The sequence below is a fragment of the Manis pentadactyla genome, chromosome 11, assembly GCF_030020395.1.
Source record: "Manis pentadactyla isolate mManPen7 chromosome 11, mManPen7.hap1, whole genome shotgun sequence".
Taxonomy (NCBI): domain Eukaryota; kingdom Metazoa; phylum Chordata; class Mammalia; order Pholidota; family Manidae; genus Manis; species Manis pentadactyla.
Genome location: NC_080029.1, coordinates 33,590,469 through 33,607,898, shown reverse-complemented (window position 1 = coordinate 33,607,898; position 17,430 = coordinate 33,590,469). Strand labels below are relative to the sequence as shown.

At 43.5% G+C, this 17,430-nt stretch overlaps 1 protein-coding gene and 1 non-coding gene across 2 annotated transcripts; one reads left to right on the top strand and one right to left on the bottom strand.

Annotated features, from left to right (window-relative positions):
* Nucleotides 1–2,334: 2,334 nt before the first annotated feature.
* RDH12 (retinol dehydrogenase 12) lies at nucleotides 2,335–13,397 on the top strand. Its single transcript, XM_036905973.2, has 7 exons — nucleotides 2,335–2,573; nucleotides 4,008–4,126; nucleotides 4,607–4,762; nucleotides 5,395–5,499; nucleotides 6,304–6,513; nucleotides 8,212–8,401; nucleotides 12,555–13,397. The coding sequence occupies exons 1-7, from the start codon at nucleotides 2,506–2,508 to the stop codon at nucleotides 12,655–12,657; spliced, it is 951 nt and encodes a 316-aa protein (XP_036761868.1). The 5' UTR covers nucleotides 2,335–2,505; the 3' UTR covers nucleotides 12,658–13,397.
* Nucleotides 11,806–11,909, bottom strand: LOC118922861 (U6 spliceosomal RNA). Its single transcript, XR_005028925.1, has one exon. It is a non-coding gene; the product is annotated as a U6 spliceosomal RNA (small nuclear RNA).
* Nucleotides 13,398–17,430: the final 4,033 nt, after the last annotated feature.

The following is a 17,430-nucleotide window of genomic DNA, read 5'->3' as shown; positions in this document are numbered from 1 at the left end:
CAATATATTCTCTACATGGCTACAGAGCACTACATACTGTTCTTTAGGGCTTTCTGCCTCCCAAACAAACTCCAGATAGATTGGGTATCACCTCCACAAATGCAGGGGATCTTGTATTTGGTTCAGCAGTGATGGAGAGCCCAGAAGACATTAGTACATAGGTACCCAGATTGGAGGTTATTTGATGTAGTTTCCCTTGCATGGTATATCATTATGTCTGTTTCTCTGGTTGACCCCAACCCTAATTACTTGCAGTATGGGGGACTCTAAGCATAAAACACCAATAGATCTTATTTTCACACATAATCTATGAGGTGTTGTAGATCCAGCCTATGTCCCTGTCACCAGATACAGGAGAAAAGGACTCTGCCTGTCGGCAGGACCATGGTAGCCCAGTGGACATCAAATTCTGGGTAGCAGGCACTGGGGAGTCCCAGCAGCGAGCTCTCCTCAGGGGCTTCTGTGACTCTGAGGTCTTTGACAGTTGCAGTGAACTGGCTCCAGAGCAAAATGTGAACACATTTTTGACAATTTTTAGGAATAAAGATGGAGTCACATTTGTCAGAGAGTCAAATGGAGTTGGGCAGACATGGCTGAGACAGGGCCAAACACATCCTCACTCTAATGTGAACTTGAACTTTAAACTGTGCTAAACCACAGTGTCTCAATGTGACTCAATTTTCCTGATTGCAACCATGTAGTTTTTCAGAATACCAGCAGTGAACTGTAACCTTGTTATCCTAAGGTTTCCCCCATCGATCTTTTTTGCTTATTTAATAAGCAAACTTAATAAGCACCTTCACCTCTTGCCAGCACCAATCATAATTTTTGACAAACAACTTAATGTGATTTTTCTTAGCCCTGTGTGTTTGCATTTATAGGCCTCCTCTATTTTGTAATCCAGTGGAGCACAGTTCAAGTGCATCTTCAATCTGTGTCTCTTGGGCTGAAGTCCTAAATAAAACTTTATTAACCTGTCCAGAATCTTTGCTGCATTCCTTGGCTGATAAGATGAAGAGATGGGAGAGGCAACCTAGGAGTCAAGAGAGATTCCCTTGGGGAATTATCTGATTCTTCCCTGTTCTGTACATCAGGTCCATAGAAATCCCAATGGGCAGGAACTGTCTTTGGAGTATTTGGCACAATGCCTGGTACCAAGAGGTGCTCAGTAAGTATATGCTAATTGGAGGGGTGGATTGATAACTTGGGGGGAGTGAGTTCCACCTGTCACAGGAGCCTTCTTTCATCACCCGCCCCTTCCTGGAGCCTCCTCTAGCTTCACGGGAAGAGGCAGGACAGGGGCCTGACTCTTGGGGTCCTGTCCTGACTGCTTGCCCGTTGTCCTGTCCAGGAGAAGAATGCGTGAGCAAGGGCTGTGCACCCCACCTCCCCTCCTTCCATGCCCTCACATACATCCAGAGGGTTCTGAGAGTTTCTGCTAGTTTTTTCCCTTGTGTGCCTGCTCATCTTAACAGTATTCAACTGAAACACCACCCTCACTCATTACCTCTCCCTCTTCCACACCAAACCCTTTAGTAAAGCAATGGGATAGCAAGGGAGACAGGAATCAAGGCAGCTAACCATAGGAGCCAACCCTTACACAGTGTTTACAGTGTGTTGGTTTCTGTTGCAAACTTTCTACCTATTTAATTAATTTAATACTTAAAACAGCTAGGTATATATCTGTGTCATGCCCATTGTATAAGTGAGGAAACGGAGTTAACAGAGAGGTTGCCCAGGGCCAGGAAGCATGCAAGTTGATCAGCTGGGATTTGAACCAGGAAGTCCGCTCTAAAGCCTATGCACTGAAACACTGTACCCTTTTTTTTGCACATACATGTGCGTAACATCATTGAAGTACAACATAAAACATGGGAAAGTACACAAATCATGTGATGACTCAATCCATTTTCACAAAGTGAGCCCACCTGTGTACCTGCACCCACCTCAAAGAGCAGACCAGTACCACCCAGGACTTCCCCCTGTCTCTAGCCCTTCCCCACCGAGGGAAGCCCCCTGGCTTCTCTCACCATTCTTCTGGGGCTTTCTTCTTTGTCTTTCTATTTTAACCACACTTGTATTTCAAGTATCATGGGGTCTGTTGCTAAAGTTAAAAATATTCTATCTTGCAAGAGTAGAGGTAGAGGAGGTTGGGAAAACACAGTCTCTAGAAAAAAGAAATAATTGAGGGTGGGAGAGTTAGGGGGCCCTTGCTCTATTTTCTCTTTGCCAGTAAGTGTGAAGTTCCATTGTTTCCTCCGTCTCCCTCCCCCAGGACTACATCTCCCAGCGGGCTGTGTTCTGACAGTTCTCGGATTTAAATAGGATTCTGGGCTAAGCTTAGAGCCGGCTGTCGCTGAGTGCCCAGGAGTCAGAGGAGCCAGGGGAGAAAGAAGCCGCGAGAAGCAGCCAAGACCAGGAGGAGGAGCCAGACCAGAAGCCCGAGCCGGAGTTGGAGTTCAGGTTGTTTTCACTAAAGCAGCAGCAACTAAAGAAGTTGAAAAGATGCTGGTTATATTGGTACTGCTCACCTCCTTCCTTTCTTTCCTGTACATGACAGCTCCATCCATCAGGTTTGTCTCCAGGCAGTAACTCATACAATGTTTTACAAAGTGCTGAATTGGGAGCTACCGAGCTTTTTTAAGTAGATGAGTTTTCAGGTGCTGAAAGAAGAGAAAGGGGTGGAGGCTGAGGGCAAGAAAGGACGGAAAAGCAGGAAAGAGGGAGGTAGTTGTGGATAGATAGCACAATGGAAACGGAGAAGGAAGCACCTGGGCCTGGGAGAGGAGGGGCCGACGTGAATTCCGAAGCTAGTGGAGGCTGACTCGATCAAGTAGCTCGACAGACGACTTAGGTGGGAGTCCTGGCTCTATCGCTCTACGCCCTCGGGTTTCCCTGAAGGCCTGCCTTTCTTCACTGTCCTAGTCAAGGTGGTCCTGCTGGGTTTACCATGGCTGGTCATCGCCAAGGGACTCTGTTAAGTACAGGTATTTTGGGAGAGAAACAACTCTCTTCCCTTTTAGACTGCCCTCCACTAATGTTTAAGATGGCTCTTTTGCTGTGGGATCTCTGGAGGTGTCAAAGAAATGTGTGTTCTGAGTGGACAATTTTTAATTTGCTGATGATAAAGCAGGTTAAATGGACTTAGGAGGGACTGAGTGTTGCTCTAGGTCCTGGGCTTAGAATCTGGGTTCACATTCTAGTTTTGCCATGACAGCAAGTGACGTGAACTTCTTTGAGCCTGTTTTCTTCACTGTAAAATGTGGATAATAACAGAGTGGTTGAGAGGAGTAAAATAAATTCCCTATGGAAAGTGCCTAGACTTTCCATGGCACTCAGATGATGTTTGGCAGTCAGATGATCATCAGGAAATGTTCGTTCTGCCCTAACTAATCCTGTCCTCTCTTTGGAACGTGTTAAGCCAACTTTATGTGAAAGGTTGCTCTCTGCACAAAGGTCTGTAAAAGGAAGGTTTTCTCTCTGGCACTGAAAGCTAGAACGGAATGTCTAGTAGGCAGAAAGCCTCTGAAGATGCCAGTTGTTAAAACTGGAGAGCCAGCCAAGAGCTGTATTGTATATGGGACCCCTTGAGATGCTGTTCATCAGTTGATGCTTATTGAAGACCACTGATTCCACGAATGTTCATAGTCTGTATTTTTTGAATGTAGGCCAGAGGAGGAAGCTGACCCCACAGGAACCTCTACATATAAGAGTAATTATCTTTTGTTATCTAACAAGGAAAGTCTCCATTGGTCCTGGCTCAAGAGCACTTATTCTGTTTGCCCAGGTGATCATTTGCAGCTTCTGGACATGCAACCTTCCAGCTTGAGCTGATGAGCAGGAGACTCCCTTGCCCAGTTGGAAAATGGTGTCCCCTGAAGATTAGCTGCTTTGGGGCTCCTGAAAGTAACTTAAATAAATCCCTCCTTGAGGCTGGATGGAATTTGTGTATCTCAGTCTGGGATTGGGAAGGATAGTACATGAATTTTTTTCTCCCTTGACTATAGGAAATTCTTTGCTGGTGGAGTTTGTAGAACAGATGTGCAACTTCCCGGGAAGGTAGTGGTGATCACTGGGGCCAACACAGGCATCGGCAAGGAAACAGCCAGAGAGCTCGCTCGAAGAGGCAAGTTCTTTGGCTGCCCTCTCTGCAGGGCAGCATCTTCGGCTCTCCGCACTTTTGTCCTGCCCACATTTCCTTGTAGCCAGGAATTCAAGGAACCTGGGATTCAAGTTCAGCTGTGGCATCAGCCTGCTCCTAAGTCTTATGAAAATCTTCCTTCTCCCCTGCTCCTTCCTTAGTGTATAAAGTAAGGAAAACAATGACGTCTGGGTAGAATATTGGTCAAATCAGTTTTTCTAAGAGGAGATTCTAAGCAACATTAAATGCCAGAGTGTAAAAACCAGGGTTCCCAGGCTGGGGGTAAACTGACAGCAAGGAGAGTGAGCAGTACTACTTGAAAGAATCCTGAAGTAGCAAAATAGCTGCTCGCTGCCTTAGGAATGGCTGGAAGAATGCTCTGTCCACCACTCTCAAGCTCACTTACTATGTTCTTTTTCAAGCTAGGGCCTGGAACCATTGCCCTCTTTTTTGTTTTGGCCCCAGGAGCTCGAGTATACATTGCCTGCCGAGATGTACTGAAGGGGGAATCTGCTGCCAGTGAAATCCGAGCTGATACAAAGAACCACCAGGTGCTGGTGCGGAAACTGGACCTATCTGATACCAGATCCATCCGAGCCTTTGCTGAGAGCTTTCTGGCAGGTGAGGCTCTGGTAGGAAGAGCAGGAAGCTGGGTGTGGGAGCAGTGCTCCGCCCTGGACCATCTCTGACCCTTAGATCAGAACCATCATCAATCCTACTGAGCAGGTTCTGCCACATGAACCAGCAGGACTGGGAACTGGCAAAAAGGGTGGACAAGCTGGGCAGGATTCTTATCATCTTTTTGCCTAAAATGGGAATGTGGAGGTGTCAGCTCCCTGTCTGGGCTTGCACCTGGGCATTGAGGTGTGGCCCTGATGCTACTCTCTTTTTCCATCCTGAAAATCAACCTTCTGTGGCCACAGGCACTAGGTGAATTTGTGCTGCTGCCAAAATTCTTCTGTATCTTGGAAAATGACCAGCTTCTACCAAGGACTATGAAATCCTCGAGGGACAGGGACTGTGTCTGTCCTGTTTCACCATTGCATACCCAATGTCCAGAGTCAATACTCTGTACACATGTGCTGAATGAATGAATGGATTCCAGTAACTAAAATTAGAAACCCAGTGACAGCGGTGATTGATTATCACTGAAATGGGTCCAAAAATCAGGAGCAAATATGCATATGCAGGGCTGTGACAGGCAGCTAGTGGACTCCTTGCTAGCTACAGGTCTCCTTCATTTTGCTTTATAGAGGAAAAGCAGCTCCATATTCTGATCAACAATGCAGGAGTGATGATGTATCCATACTCCAAGACAGCTGATGGCTTTGAAACCCATCTGGGAGTCAACCACCTGGGTAAGTCTCCTTGAGTGACTGAAAAGCGAGACACATGCCCTCTTGTTCACTGTAGGGAGATGACCTTGTACGAGTGCTGAGAACCTCCAGTGGTCTTCATAGAGGCTTTTTGTTCACTATCCCTCTCCTGACCAGTACAAAGAAGTGAGATCCTCCTATGCACACCATTAAGAAACCCCCAAACTTGGGATATACTAGGAAGAATAATATCATTCCTAGATGCGGCTGCGGTAGTACAAGGCTTGCCAAAAAAGGCCAGGTATGGGGAGTGCAGGAGCCTGTGATTGGCTGGAGGGGGTCACATCTATAGCCAAGTGCCAAGCAAGCCAAGGCTTGGTTCTTGGAGGAGGCAGACCTTGAGGACTTGAGGTATGAGAGAGGCTGGGGTTCAGAATTCAAGGAGATGGAACGTGTTCTCTGATCCTAGCCAGATGTTGTTTTCCCTGACTTTTCCTTTTTTTTTTTCTGTACCTGAGTATACCTGGACCCATAGTTGTATGATCATGGCCAGAGTGGGGTCTGCAGCCAGCAGGTGGCATCTCTCCTGACTGGGGTGAGGGCAGGGGTACAAATAAGAACAGATTAAGCCTTTGTAGCCTTCCTGATGGTCTAGCTCTGGTCCTTGCATTGAGGAATCCACTAACTCAGACTGATTGACCGTTAGCACTGAGTTACCCATGGCATCAAAATTTGTTCACACCCAGAAAATAGTGAGCTAATGCTGAACACCTGTCATCAGCTGCCACCCCCTGAGCCTGCGCTGCTGCTCCATTCATCAGTCTCCTTTGCTGGCTCTCCTTGCAGGCCACTTCCTTCTCACCCACTTGCTCCTGGAGCGGCTGAAGGAATCTGCTCCTGCACGGGTGGTAAACCTGTCATCGGTGGTCCACCATGCTGGCAAGATTCACTTCCACGATCTCCAGGGTGAAAAGCACTACAGCCCTGGTTTGGCTTATTGCCACAGCAAGCTGGCCAATGTGCTTTTTACTCGGGAGCTGGCCAAGAGACTCCAAGGTAAGTCTGGAGAAAGGGCCAGGTTTGAGATAGCAAAAGGAGGATCTTCAGTCCAGGTTAGAGGCTCCCAGAAACTTCTGAAGTCAGGCTGTCAAACATGCATATTTCGGTAATAGTTCTGTTCTCTAAGGAGAGTGAGGTGGAATAAAAACAGAATTCTTACCCCCAGGAAGCTTAAAATTGAACAGGAATTAGGAACTATAAAGTTAACCTACATTTATGTCACATCTTATCTCGTATCTACTATCTCACTTGATATTTTTCACAACAATCTCTTGCCATAGGCAGCACAGCTATTAAAATTATTTTATGGGTCCAATTTGGTTCAGAGACATGGCCAGCCCAAGGTTATATGGCAATTAAAGAGTCAGGACTGGAATTTAGATACTCTGCTTTAAATCCAGGGTTGTTCTTTTTGTGTGCCATTTGTTGAGGTTCACGTGCTGAGCTGAGCTACAGAGCTGCCCCTGCCTGGAGTTGGGGAACTAGGGTTGGATTTCAGACCCCTGGGTCCAAGTTCTGGCTCTACCACATTCTAGCCACATGTGTATATGGACACGTCCCTTTAACTTCCCCTGACTTCATCCCCTCAGTTGCAAAATAAGGTGGGGCTGCTCTTAATCCTATAATTCTGTGCTCCCCTGGGGTTTTCACTGAGTGCTGGTTTTGACAACTGGAAATCTTGGGAACCACTTGTTACAGTGAATAAGCTCAAGTTTGGGAACAATAGTATTTCCTATCAGAGTGCAGAAGCTAAGAGAGTAGGGTAATTATTAAATAATAATGACAATCCTAATTGAGAGTTTCATATGCGCCATGCACTATACATGTCTTAGTGCATTTTATACAACATTCCTATGAGGTAGGTGCATTTATTTTGTCCCCACTCTAAAAATGAAGAGATAGGCACAGAAATATTAAGAACCTTGATTGAGCAAGTTTTCTAGCTGAGCCAGGATTCAAATCCAGACTAGCCCAGGAGTCCACGTTCTTTACTTTACATCAGAGTTCAGATCTTGGCCCTGCAGCCTGCTAGGTATGACTTTGGGCAATTTACTTAACCTTTCCTGTGATGAGAGCTCAGTTCTCTCAGCTGTAACTGGGCATCTTAATTCTACCTGCGTCATAAGCCTCCTTGAGAATTGAATGAAATAATGTAGGTAAAGCATGTAGCACAGCCCTTGCACACAGTAAGTACTGAAAAGAACTGGAGGTACGAGTGGTGTCTTGGGGGCATATGCATATTAACGCCATTGTCTCCATTCACACCTTTCAATCTACACCTCATGAAATGTGCTTTGCCTGGCAAATGCAGCTCAAAACAAGGTCCTGACCTCTGGTTATCCACACTGCTTCCCCCAAGCCACTCGTAAGGGAACTCCAAAGATAACACTGTTAATAATCGCTACCACTACTGTGGCTGTTGTTTCTATTATTAATACTTAGGCCACAGAAGAAAGGTGACATTGAAATAGAAGGACCTCCAACCAAGAACACAGAAGGCTGAGAAGACTATAGATCTTTTTGGAAAAGATCAGTTAGTTAAGTCAGATTCTACCCTGCTAGGACCAGTACCTTCTGTGCCCTAGAGTTCCATTTCCTGAGTCCCTTCTTCTCACTGGTGCATTTTGCTGCAGCCGAGCTGTTTACCTGGACTTGGAGGGTGTCCCAGGTCTAACTGTGCTCTCCTCGCCCTAGGCACGGGGGTCACCACCTACGCAGTGCACCCAGGCATCGTCCACTCGCAGCTGGTCCGGCACTCCTTCCTGCTGTGCCTGCTCTGGCGGCTCTTCGCCCCCTTTGTCAAGTCTGCAAGGGAAGGCGCACAGACCAGCCTGCACTGCGCCCTGGCTGAGGACCTGGAGCCCCTGAGCGGCAAGTACTTCAGGTGCGTGGAGGCAGTGCAGGTCTTCTCTGCCACCTGTGGGCCTGGTGATGCTTAGGGCTCCCTGGGCTGTGCACCCTGAGTGGCTAAGTTTGTGCTTAATAGTGGAATCCAGGTCTGGATTAGCCCTCATACCAAATGCTGTTACTTTCCAAGGGAAATGACAGTAGAAACCTGGCAAGAGTTGCTTCTATGGCTGTTTTTATACCTGTGTGCCGCATTTCCCAGTATGCTTTGTAGCTTTCTGAGAGCTGTTAGAGAAGACTGTCCCTGTTGGCTATGCCTCAGAAAGAACATTGGCAGGGCCTCTGGGTCCTTTTGCTCATCTTTGAAGCTGACTTTAATGAATTCTTTAATCTCACTTAGCACACAGCACCAGAGTAAGGCCACCTCTCCTCAGTGTGAACTCTGTCCCCCAGTGGGGCCAAGATTGTCACTTCCTGTTCAAATATAGAATAGACATTTCAGTGTTGAGTCTTATCACAAACTCAAAGGATAATCAGAATTTGGGAATAAAGGAAAGCCAGGATTAAATCTCCTTCTTATTCCAGGACTTGATCTAGTCCAGTCTGCTCTTCTGTCCCATTTGTTCAAGGCTGTTCATGGGTGTACCATTTATCAAGTGAAGCATTGGAAATAACCTCTGTGTCCAACAATAGGAGAATGGATAAATAAAAATAGCTTACGTTATTTGAGCTCTTACAAAGTGGCCCACTTTAAAATGTTTTGCATATATTAATTTATATAATCATTACAATTCTAAGATGTAGATAATATTATTATCTCCATTTTACAGATGAGGAAACAGAGGAACAGACTAAATAACTAGCTTGCTCAAGGTCGTATAGCTTGTAAATGGTAGACCTGGGATTTAAACCCAGGCAGTCTGGCTTGAGAGCTGTGCTGCTTAGTATGGTTGCCACTAGCTATATGTGGCTATTTAGCACTTGAAATATAGCTAGATGTACTACAAGTGTAAAATATGCACCAGATTTTGAAGACACAATATGAAAAAAATATGTAAAATATCTCATTAGTATTTTATATTGATTACATGCTGAAATAACTTGCCTATATTGGGTTAAATGAAATATATTAATAAATTAATTTCACCCATTTCTTTTTACTTTTTAAAATATACTTTAAAAATTACTAGAAAATTTATAAATCAAGTATAAAAACCAAATGAGTATTCATATTTGAACTGACTGTTTATAGTTCATAATGCATGAGCAAAACCGAAAGTTTCTGTGATGACTGCCCTTGTACTGTTCACTATGTAACTTATTCATTATGTAAGAATTTGTTCTACATGTAAAAACTTGTTTGTTATGCCTCAGAAGATTGGAGACTGACAAAAATTAGGCTTGGGGTGGAATAATGATTGTGCATTGAGCATTGACTCCCCTATACAGAATTTTATTGTCGCTAACAACCATTTGATCAATAAATATGAGAGATGCCCTCACAAAAAAAAAAGGACAGACTTCCAATGGTAAAATAAATTAGTAACCGGGATGTAATGTATAGCATAAGGAATATAGTCAAGATATTGTAACAGCCTGGTAGGGTGATAGTTGGAACCTAGAATTATGTATATAAATGTTCTACCACTGTGTTGTACACTTGAAACTCATGTAATGTAATACTGTGTGTCAACTACCCTTCAATAAAAAATAATTATTAATAAAAAAAAAAAAAAAAAAAAATTACTAGAAAATTTAAAACTACATATGTGGCTCACATTTGTGGTTCACATCATATTTCTATTAGACAATGGTACACTAAGGTTGGCGTGTTTAACATCACTGCCTTAAATTTGGGATACATATACAGCCACTACAAATATTTTAAAATAATATTTAATTAATGGGAAATATTGGTGATATAATATTGAGAAAAACACTGAACTCACAATATAATATTGTGAGTTCTGCAATACAAAACTATGTAGTTATTCATTGTAAGTACATAGAAAACAGTCTGGAAGGATACACAGCAAACTCTTAGTGGTTACTTCCAGAGAGTTTGAGGAAGAATAAGGGGGGGTGATTTTGAAGGAGGATTTTAACACCTTATTCTAGGTATTTCTTCATTATTTTTCAGAAAGTTTAAAGATTATATATTTATTACTTATACCATTAAAATACACTATTTATTTAGGTATCATTGATATATACTCTCTTATGAAGGTTTCACATGAAAAACAATGTGGTTACTACATTCACCCATATTATCAAGTTCCCCCAACATATCCCATTGAAGTCACTGTCCATAAGAGTAGTAAGATACCACAGAGTCACTACTTGTCTTCTCTGTGCTACACTGTCTTCCCCGTGATGCTGCCTCCCACACACACCGTGTGTACCAATCATAATACCTCTTAATCCCCTTCTCCCCTCTCCCCCACCCCTTCCCTTTGGTAACCTCTAGTCCCTTCTTGGAATCTGTGAGTCTGTTGCTGCTTTGTTCCTTCAGTTTTGATTTGTTGTTATACTCCACATACGAGTGAAATCATTTGGTATTTGTCTTTCTCCACCTGGCTATTTCACTGAGCATAATACCCTCTAGCTCCATCCATGTTGTTGCAAATGGCAGGATTTGTTTTCTTCTTATGGCTGAACAATATTCCATTGTGTATATGTACCACATCTTCTTTATCCATTCATCTGCTGATGGACACTTCGGTTGCTTCCATTTCTTGGCTATTGTAAATAGTGCTGCAGTAAACATAGGGGTGCATATGTCTTTTTCAAACTGGGCTGCTGCATTCTTAGGGTAAATTCCTAGGAGTGGAATTCCTGGGTCAAATGGTATTTCTATTTTGAGTTTTTTGAGGAACCTCCATATTGGTTTCTACAATGGTTGAACTAATTTACATTCCCACCAGCAGTGTAGGAGAGTTCCCCTTTCTCCGCATCCTTGCCAGCATTGTTTCTTGCCTTTTCGATGTTGGCCATCCTGACTGGTGTGAGGTGATATCTCATTGTGGTTTTAATTTGCATTTCCCTGATGATTAGCGATGCGGAACATCTTTTCATATGCCTGTTGGCCATCTGAGTTTCTTCTTTGGAGAATTGTCTGTTCATATCCTCCGCCCATTTTTCAATCAGGTTATTTGCTTTTTGGGTGTTGAGGCATGTGAGTTCTTTATGTATTTTGGATGTAAGCCCTTGTTGGATATGTCTTTTACGAATATTAAAATACACACTTTTAACAAGAGAAGATATCCTCCTCAAACTAGATACAGCAGTTTTGTATAAAAGAAAGAGAGAAAAACTATATATATTTATATGTAAACAAAGCCAACAAGGGTTGTTGTTACAATTAAGTAATAGGCTTTTCTTCTTTATCAGTACTACGTTTTCCAAGTGTTGTTCAGGCCTTTCTCTCTCTTTTTTTTTTTTCTTAATATGGAATGCTTCACAAATTTGCATGTCATCCTTGTAGGGGGACCATTCTATCTTTTCTGTATCGTTCCTATTTTAGTATATGAGCTGTTGAAGAGAACACTGTTCAGGACTTTTATGATTAGAAAAAAAATACTATTTAAAGAAAAACACCATGAACACTGCTCTACCCCCATCCCCTCATTCATCTAGCCTCAGTCCCCTGCTTTCCCCCACACAAAAGGAAACAGGGGTGCTTAGTCTGGGGTTCATGGGGCACATGGGTCTGTGGGTAGAATCCAAGGAGTCTATGAACTTGGTTGGGAAGATAATTTCATCTTTAATTTCATTATCTCCAACTGAAATTGGGCATTTCCTTCGATTATGAATGCAGGCAACGAGCCACCAGAGTAGAAGTGACTTTTGCCACCAGTAAAATTCAGTATTTTCCTGTCACATTGCAGTTGTTGCACATATCTCAGAATCCCACTTCTGCTCGCACTATTTTGAAATCTGGTGGTGATTAGACCTAGTGCTAGCTCTTGTTATGGAATATGTTAATAAAGCAGCCTATATTATATAAAAAAGTGTGATACAAAGTGCTATATCACAAATTTGTTTTTAAAATGTTTAAAACTGCATTTCAATACAATTGGTTTCTTTTCATTCAATATATTTTATTTAGAGATATATTTTGAGAAAGAGGCCATAAACTTTTCTAGACAGTTTTCACTCCTGAATGTTAATGGTCTTTCTCTGTTTCCCAGTGACTGCAAGAGGACCTGGGTGTCTTCAAGGGCCCGAAATAATGAAACGGCTAAGCGCTTGTGGAATGTCAGCTGTGAGCTTCTAGAAATCCAGTGGGAGTAGAGCTGGTGGAAGAGCCACAGCTTTATTAGGCCTGGTCCAAGCCGTAATGAAAGGCGACCAAGGAGAAGGCCAACCCTGATGGACTGTCCTCCTGGCTGGCTGCTGCTGTGAATCTTGCACAGCTGTGATTCTCCCGACTCTTCTGGAAACCTTTGCAAATGAAACTGTCTTGTAAGGCTGGCTCTTGGAATGAGATGTTTACACCTACAGAGCATTCTTCTCCAAGTCTTGAAGAGTCAGCACCCTCTTGGGGCAAAAGGTGGATGCCAGGTTGGGAAGGGGATGGCAGAGGAGCTTGGGAAATTGAGTCAGTTTCCTTGCCAATACCAGAAATGTTAGCCAGCGACCTCAGCTAAGGAGACAGGAGCATCAATGTTATATACTGTGTTACCAGGGACTGCAGATGCAAACTCTTGACTGATCTCTTTTCTCTTTGAAATACTGGTCATAACTCTGGATTCTGGTCGGACTCAGGAAAATCTTGGCTTAACCTTGGCCAGCTTTGGTTCCTTCCCCTGAGCATCCAGGAGCTGCTATATGGAACTGGACCTTCGCATTTTCTTTTTAAATAAAATCGTTTTTTTCCTACTTTATTGAGATATAGTTTATTGAGATATAGTTTCCTAGTTCAGTGACATATAACATTGTATAAGTTTGGACATCACCATTTATAATCATGTAAACTTTTTTAAAAAAGAGTTTCCTTCAGTTTTTAGAGAAAATAAAAATTGCACTTTAGTCTTACCGCCTTATTTGTTTTCTCGATAGCAAGGAAGAAATGCAACATGGCTGGGAAGCCAGCCCACTAGTTTAGTGAGTACAGTGAGTACTATCTTATCCTACCCATCCACCTATATATAACCTCATAATATCATTTCTAGGTACAGAATAATATGGTTCATTTGGGTGTTTTCTCAAGTTCCTCCCAGTTCTCACATTTTACTATCTAAGAAGTAATAGGAGTAACTTAAATTACACATGTCCTGGGATCACGGGAAGATGGCGGTGTGAGTAGTTCAGTGGAAATCTCCTCCCAAAAACATATATATTTATGAAAATACAATAAATACAACTATTCCTAAAAGAGACATCAGTGGATACAGTACAACAGCCAGGATACATCTACATCTGCGAGAACTCAACATCACACGAAGGGGGTAAGACACAAGCTGCTGCCAGGCGGGACCTGAATGCTCCCCCACCCCAGAAACTGGCAGGAAGAAAGGAGTCGGAATGGGGAGGGAGTGAAAGCCCAGGACTGCTAAACAACCAGCTCTAGAAATCCGCACCCGAAGCACAGACACAAGGTGCACGGGATGCTGGATATTAGAGAAACGGAAAAGCAAAACCTGCAGGCAGGTCCCCGCAATCGGCGCCCCTGAGACAAAAGAAAAGTGAGTGCTTTTTGCAAGTCTTAAAGAGACAGGGACCCCACAGCTGGGCGAAGTCGTCCAAGCACACTTAGCCAGCAGCTGGAAATCCCGGGGAACTCTAGGTGCCCTAACACCCATGGTGGCAGCACAGCTATGAAGCCCCTTACGGCACTAAGCAGCCTGCCAGTCATTCCCCCAACTGGCGCGGACCCCGATACACTGGCCCAGTAGTGGGAGAGTGGCAGCACGCACCAGGGGCAGTGGCACTGGAGGGGACCAGGAGCGGCCTGCGTGCACCAGTGGCGCCAGAGGGGACCGGGAGTGGCTCATGCGAGCCTGCTGTGGTGGCGACCGAGCAGCTCGGAAGCGGCCTGCGTGCGGCAGTGGCAGTGGTGCCAGAGGAGCCTGGGAGAGGTCCATGTGAGCCCGCAGTGGCAGTGACCAAGTGGGCCAGGAGTGGCCCACGTATGCCAGTGGCGGCAGCACCAGAGGGACATGGGAGAGGCCCGCGCACACCTGCAGCGGTGCCACAGGGAGCAGGCGCACTCCCAGCAGCCGACTGGAATCCCAGCCTGATGCACAGCCACCTGGGCCAGACCCAAAGGTCACTGTTGGTATACAGCGGCCCAGCAGGGGCACCGCTATTGCAGAGGAGCGCATCTGGCATGCCTGCCAACCCCGCAGAACTCTGCGCTGCTCTGACGGAGACCCCGCTCACAGCAGCTTAGGGGATTAACCCGGTGGCTGCTCCAGGAGTGCGGGTAACTGACACAGGCAGCGGAGAAGGGCAAGGCATCCAGCAAGCAGAAAAGGACTTTCTTCTCTCAGCTGACACACCCACAACTTGCCTACAGCCACAACTATCACTACGAAAAGGCAAAAAAATTTAGTCCAGTCCAAAATAGTTCAGACAACACCTGAGAGAGGATCTACAGAGACAGACCTAACCAGTCTCCCTGAAAAAGAATTCAAAATAATAATCATAAACATGCTGACAGAGCTGCAGAGAAATAAACAAGTGCTAAGGGATGACGTCTGGAGGGAGATTACAGAAATGAAACAATCTCTGGAAGGATTTATAAGCAGAATGGATAAGATGCAAGAGGCCATAGATGGAACAGAAACCAGAGAACAGGAACACATAAACGCTGATGCAGAGAGAGATAAAAGGATCTCCAGGAATGAAACAATATTAAGAGAACTGTGTGACCAATCCAAAAGGAACAATATCTGCATTATAGGGGTACCAGAAGAAGAAGAGAGAGCAAAAGGGATAGAAAGTGTCTTTGAATAAATAATTGCTGAGAACTTCCCCAAACTGGGGGAGGAAATAGCTGCTCAGACTACAGAAGCACACAGAACTCCCAACAGAAGGGACCCAAAGAGGACAACACCAAGACACATAATAATTAAAATGGCAAAGATCAAGGACAAGGACAGAGTATTAAAGGCAGCCAGAGAGAGAAAAAAGGTCACCTACAAAGGAAAACCCATCAGGCTATCATCAGACTTCTCAATAGAAACCTTACAGGCCAGAAGAGAATGGCATGAAATATTTAATGCAATGAAACAGAAGGGCCTTGAACCAAGGATACTGTATCCAGCACGATTATCATTTAAATATGAAGGAGGGATTAAACAATTCCCAGACAAGCAAAAGTTGAGGGAATTTGCCTCCCACAAACCACCTCTACAGGGTATCTTAGAGGGACTGCTCTAGATGGGAGCACCCCTAAAAAGAGCACAGAACAAAACACCCAACATATGAAGAATTGAGAAGGAGGAATAAGAAGGGAGAGAAATAATCATCAGACTGTGTTTATAATAGCTCAATAAGCGAGTTAAGTTAAGACAGTAAGGTAGTAAAGAAGCTAACCTTGAACCTTTGGTAACCACGAATCTAAGGCCTGCGATGGCAATAAGTACATATCTTTCAATAATCACCCTAAATGTAAATGGACTGAATGCACCAATCAAAAGACACAGAGTAATAGAATGGATAAAAAAGCAAGACACATCTATATGCTGCTTACAAGAGACTTACCTCAAACCCAAACACATGCACAAATCAAAAGTCAAGGGATGGAGAAAGATATTTCATGCAAACAACAGGGAGAAAAAAGCAGGTGTTGCAATACTAGTATCAGACAAAATAGACTTCAAAATAAAGAAAGTAACAAGAGATAAAGAAGGACATTACATAATGATAAAGGGCTCAGTCCAACAAGAGGATATAACCATTATAAACATATATGCACCCAATACAGGAGCACCAATATATGTGAAACAAATACTAACAGAATTAAAGGAGGAAATAGAATGCAATGCATTCATTTTGGGAGAATTTAACACACCACTCACACAAAAGGACAGATCCACCAGACAGAAAATAAGTAAGGACAGAGAGGCACTGAACAAGACACTAGAACAGATGGACCTAACAGACATCTATAGAACTCTACATCCAAAAGCAACAGGATACACATTCTTCTCAAGGGCTCATGGAACATTCTCCAGAATAGACCACATACTAGGCCACAAAAAGAGCCTCAGTAAATTTAAAAAGTTTGAAATCCTACCAACCAACTTTTCAGACCACAAAAGTATAAAACTAGAAATAAATTGTACAAAGAAAGCAAAAAGGCTCACAAACACATGGAGGCTTAACAACATGCTCCAAATAATCAATGGATCAATGACCAAATTAAAATGGAGATCCAGCAATATATGGAAACAAATGACAACAACACAAATCCCCAACGTCTGTGGGACGCAGCGAAAGCAGTCTTAAGAGGAAAGTATATAGCAATCCAGGCATATTTAAAGAAGGAAGAACAATCCCGAATGAATAGTCTAATGACACGATTATCAAAATTGGAAAAAGAAGAACAAATGAGGCCTAAGGTCAGCAGGAGGAGGGACATAGTAAAGATCAGAGAGAAATAAATAAAATTGAGAAGAATAAAACAATAGCAAAAATCAATGAAACCAAGAGCTGGTTCTTCGAGAAAATAAACAAAATAGATAAGCCTCTAGCCAGACTTATTAAGAGAAAAAGAGTCAACACACGTCAACAGAATCAGAAAAGAGAACGGAGAAATCACAATGAACCCCACAGAAATACAAAGAATTATTAGAGAATACTATGAAAACCTATATGCTAACAAGCTGGAAAACCTAAAAGAAATGGACAACTTCCTAGAAAAATACAACCTTCCAAGACTGACCCAGAAAGAAACAGAAAATCTAAACAGACCAACTACCAGCAACGAAATTGAAGCAGTAATGAAAAAACTACCCAAGAACAAAACCCCCAGGCCAGATGGATTTACCTCGGAATTTTATCAGACACACAGAGAAGATATAATACCCATTCTCCTTAAAGTTTTCCAAAAAATAG

What these genes read in the sequence shown, in the direction of transcription:
- RDH12 (XM_036905973.2), top strand. Translation starts at nt 2,506, where the DNA reads ATGCTGGTTATATTGGTACTGCTCACCTCCTTCCTTTCTTTCCTGTAC. An exon ending in CAGAGAGCTCGCTCGAAGAG is followed by an intron (nt 4,127 to 4,606) that starts GCAAGTTCTTTG and finishes TTTTGGCCCCAG; the next exon opens with GAGCTCGAGTATACATTGCC. An exon ending in TGCTGAGAGCTTTCTGGCAG is followed by an intron (nt 4,763 to 5,394) that starts GTGAGGCTCTGG and finishes TTTGCTTTATAG; the next exon opens with AGGAAAAGCAGCTCCATATT.